Below are 4,221 nucleotides of genomic sequence, written 5' to 3'. Positions count from 1 at the left end.
GCGGGGTGGTTGGGGGGGAACTGTCGGACCCCGAGGGTCGGTGAGGGGTTCCGAGGCGGGTTTCCTGGCCACAGGGGGCGGTTTGGGACCTACGGGAGGGCTGCAGGCCTAGGGTCGGCAGCAGAAGTCGCGAACAAAGGGTGTAAGGCCGCGGGGGATCGGCACAGGGCCCAGAGCGGCGCTGTAGGATCTGAAGGGGCCGCCGGGCCTCGAGGTGTCGGCACAGGCAGCAAAGAAAAGTCATAGGGCCCATAGCGCGGGGGCTATAGAGCCCCGAGGGGTCGGCGTAGGGCCCTATAGGCTCTAAGGTTGGGTTATAGGGCCGGAGAGGTGGGCAGGAGGGGAAAGTAGGCACATCGTGGGGTTGGCACCGCCGGGGAGGAACTGCGGGAGGTGCCAGGGAGGCCCTTGGGCGGGGGTCGTGGCCTGGAGCAACCTCAGGGCCCACACTCGCCTCTGCCCCGGGCTGACCTGCTCCCCCCACCCCGGTGTGCGTGGATCCCAGGCCGCATCCTGCCGAGCCCCCGTCCCCATGGCGCTGGGCCCCCCGCCCGAGGACGGCACTGTGGCCGTGGTGGTGCGCGTGCGGCCCCCCACCCCCAGCGAGCGGGACGGGGCCGCGCACCCCGTGCTGCACGTCGTCGATCAGCACATCCTCGTCTTCGATCCTGAGGAGCCCGGCGGACTCCCCGGCACCGCGCTGCCCACCCGCGGCCCCAAACACCGCGGCAAGGACCTCAAGTTCGTCTTCGATCGAGTTTTTGGGGAGGGGGCCACGCAGGAGGAGGTGTTCCAGCACACGACGCGGGAGGTGTTGGATGGAGTCCTCAATGGCTACAACTGCTCTGGTATGGCCCGGGGGGGCTGTCCCATCTGGCTGGGGGGGTTCAGCAGATCCAGGATGAGGCCCTCATGCTTCAGGGGACGTCCCCAGGGTGGGAAGTAGCCTCCGCTGTCTTCTCACACTTTGATTTTTGGCAGCGTAGTGGAAAATCCAACAAAGATGAGAGAGGGAATGGGTCATAAAACAGCAGTGCGGGAGCTGGCAGCACTAAACTGCCAACAGCATTGAGCTGGGGGGTTGCAGGTGTGGTCAGGAGCGGGGTGTCCCTGGCACAGGGGAAACACAGTAGGAAAACACTGAGTCCTTGAGCAGGAGGTGGGGTGAGATGGATGTGTGCTGGGATGCTCTGGGGGCTGCTGTGCTCCTCGCACACTTCCCAGCCTTGCAGTGCACACAGACCAGCTCTGAACGTTCCTCACCCAGTGCTGCAGATCCTCGTGCTGCTTGCAGGCTGTCAGCGGTGCGGTGTAACGAGCTGCACGGCACCGGGCTGGGCGCTGGGACCGCACGATGCTATTCCTGGCTCTGTCATCGTGCCCACCTGGCAGCATCTCCTGTCTCTATCTGTATAAAATAACTCCTGGATCCTCAAATGAGATATTCCCAAAGCCTTGCTAATGGGGAGAAAGGCTAAGGTTCTCTAGATTAGTGTCCTGTTCTGATGCTAATACTTTGAAGAGGGTGTTGAAGGGTTGGGGAAAGTGGATGAATTGCAAGGTCTGGAGAAAGAAACACCTTCAGCGAGAGATGGGGACCCGGGGTGCTCAGTTTGTAGGGTGGCTTTGAGTGTGGCCTCAAAGTGTCTGAATGGGTGACGGTGTGGAGACTCGTTCTGTCTTTATCCACTAAATTAGAGATGCTGACAGCTGAAACGAGAGAGAAATGGCACTGGGGGATAGTGCAGACGGTGCTGAGGGTAATTAACTATTGAACCGCTCTGCGACGGCAGCGAGTGACCCGCTCTGCTGCAGCGTCTGCTGCAGGGACGTCACGCTGCTGACAGTTTCAAACACCCCTCTCCCTCCTCGCAGTGTTTGCCTACGGTGCAACGGGAGCGGGGAAAACCTACACCATGCTGGGCTCGGAGGAGAGCCCGGGCATCATGTACCTCACCATGGTGGAGCTGTACAGGAGGATTGAGGCCAGGAGGGATGAGAAGAGCTGCGAGGTGCTCGTCTCCTACCAGGAGGTACGCGTGTCCCCGATGTGTTTTGGGGCTGGTGCTGACCCCATAGCATCGCTGTATGTGTCCCCAGTGCTTGGGGCACGCTGTCCCCATGGCTGACCCAGCTGGATCCAGGCTCACCGAACTGGTGGAGAACTGGTGCTGCTGGTTCCTCCCATCTGTGGAATGGGAAGTTTCTCTGCCTCACTGAGCTGCCGCGGCACCTGCAGTCTGCATAGCAATCTGATAGGGCTGTGCAGGAGCAGCAGTGGCATGGTGACTTGCAAGTAAAGCCCTCGAGAGCTGTCCTCTGCATTTAGAGCGCTGTCGGCTGCTCCGTGTCACGGCTGGGCAGTGCCCTGCAGGGTACTGGGCGAGGGGAGGGACACATCTGATCGGATTGCGTGAACTCCATGCACAAAGCTCCTTGACCCTGGGGTAACAGGCTATGTGTTCCTGCCCCAGGTGTACAACGAACAGATCCACGACCTGCTGGAACCCAAGGGCCCTTTGGCCATCCGGGAGGATCCGGAGAAAGGAGTTGTAGTCCAGGGGCTCTCCTTCCACCAGGTGGGTGTAAGGGGTGGGCACAGGCCCTGGGCAATGCTGTCCTAGCATCATGACCCTGTGACATAAAGAGCAGTGGGATGCCTTACATCCCAGTTGTCATTGCTTAATGTTGGGTTGTTGTGGGGGCTACATGGGGCGCCCAGCCCGCTGATACCCACCCCCTTGCTCAATTCCAGCCCAAATCAGCAGAGCAGCTCCTGGAGATGTTGGCCAATGGCAACAAAAACCGGACGCAGCACCCCACGGACGCCAATGCCACCTCCTCCCGCTCTCATGCTGTCTTCCAGGTGAGAGCCGAATCATAAAGCCATGGTGTGGTTGGCTTGGAAAGAGCCTTAAAGAACTTAGAACCATGGAATCACAGCACAGTTGGGTTGGAAGGGACCCCAGCCCCACCCCTGCCGTGGTCTGGGTGCCCCCCACCAGTTTGGGCTGCCCAGGGCCCCGCCCATGGCCTCGGGACCATTAGGGCTTATCTGCCCCATCGTCCTCCTCAGCACAGAGCCAGGATTTACGTTCCCTGCTCTCTTTGTCCTCCCTTTGTCGGTGCTCTCCCCCACAAACCTTCCCCTTGATTTCAATTCCAGCCAGGCCCTTCCTTGAATTAGCAGGGCCGTCACGGCTGCGTGGAGAGACTGAGGGCTCTGCCTGCAATATCTGTGTGAACCTGGTGGCTGCGTGCAGGGGAAGTCCAGGTGTCTGGATGCCTTCCCAGCCGGGTGCTGGACTCCTGCCTGCTGCACATCCGTTAGCAGTGCTGGAAATGTGCCCTTCCCACTGCTAGCTCTGCCTGCTGGCGAGCCAAGCACGGCCTGGTGAGGGTGTAGGACTGGGAGATGACATGGGAACTGAGCTCAGCACTGAGAACCCGGCCTGGGTGCTCCCTGGGCACTGCAAGGCGATGTCTGGGGGACCCCACCAGCTCTGGGTTTTCCCATTCTCGTTGGGCTGTGGCCTCACGAATCTCTGTCCTCGCAGATCTATGTGAAGCAGCAGGACCGTGTTGTCGGCCTCGCTCAGGACCTGCAGGTTGCCAAGATGAGTCTGATCGACCTGGCGGGCTCTGAGCGAGCTTCTGTCACCAACACCAAAGGAGAACGTCTCCGGGAGGGCGCAAACATCAACCGCTCACTGCTGGCCCTCATCAATGTCATCAATGCGTTGGCCGATGCGAAGGTAATACTGTCCCATGGTGCCCTGCTGAGTGCCAGGTCCCAAAAGCTGAGCAGCCCCTCGATCTGTTGGTGCAGAGCAAGAAAACCCACATCCCATATCGGGACAGCAAGCTGACACGCCTGCTGAAGGACTCCATCGGTGGCAACTGCCGCACCATCATGATTGCTGCCGTCAGCCCCTCCTCGCTGGCCTATGAGGACACCTACAACACGCTCAAGTACGCCAACAGGGCCAAGGAGATCAAGCTGTCGGTGAGGAGCTCGTCTTCTGCTGTGGGTTTGGGAGCTGCTCTGGTTGGGTGGGAAGGAGTTGGGTTTCACAGCCTGGCCTGATGTGTGGGGTGGGTCAGTGGGTGTCTCCATGCTCCAGGTTGGGCTGCCTGCTGGGCTGCCTGCTGGGCTGCCTGCTGGGCTGCCTGCTGGGCTGCCTGCTGGGCTGCCTGCTGGGCTGCCTGCTGGGCTGCCTG

General features: G+C 60.7%; 1 protein-coding gene across 1 annotated transcript in view; it reads left to right on the top strand.

Moving 5' to 3' along the window:
- KIF18B (kinesin family member 18B) overlaps positions 9-4,221 on the top strand; it is a 7,818-nt gene continuing 3,605 nt past the window's right edge. The window contains exons 1-6 of the mRNA XM_021377994.1: positions 9-848; positions 1,876-2,033; positions 2,475-2,579; positions 2,756-2,866; positions 3,558-3,755; positions 3,830-4,006. Of these exons, the coding sequence (XP_021233669.1) occupies positions 533-848; positions 1,876-2,033; positions 2,475-2,579; positions 2,756-2,866; positions 3,558-3,755; positions 3,830-4,006 (1,065 nt within the window). The 5' untranslated portion in view covers positions 9-532. The remainder of the gene's footprint in view (positions 849-1,875; positions 2,034-2,474; positions 2,580-2,755; positions 2,867-3,557; positions 3,756-3,829; positions 4,007-4,221) is intronic.

The sequence above is a fragment of the Numida meleagris genome, chromosome 26 (assembly GCF_002078875.1).
Source record: "Numida meleagris isolate 19003 breed g44 Domestic line chromosome 26, NumMel1.0, whole genome shotgun sequence".
NCBI lineage: Eukaryota > Metazoa > Chordata > Aves > Galliformes > Numididae > Numida > Numida meleagris.
The sequence above is the reverse complement of the archived record's forward strand: the minus strand, read 5'-3'. Positions and strand labels throughout refer to the sequence as shown.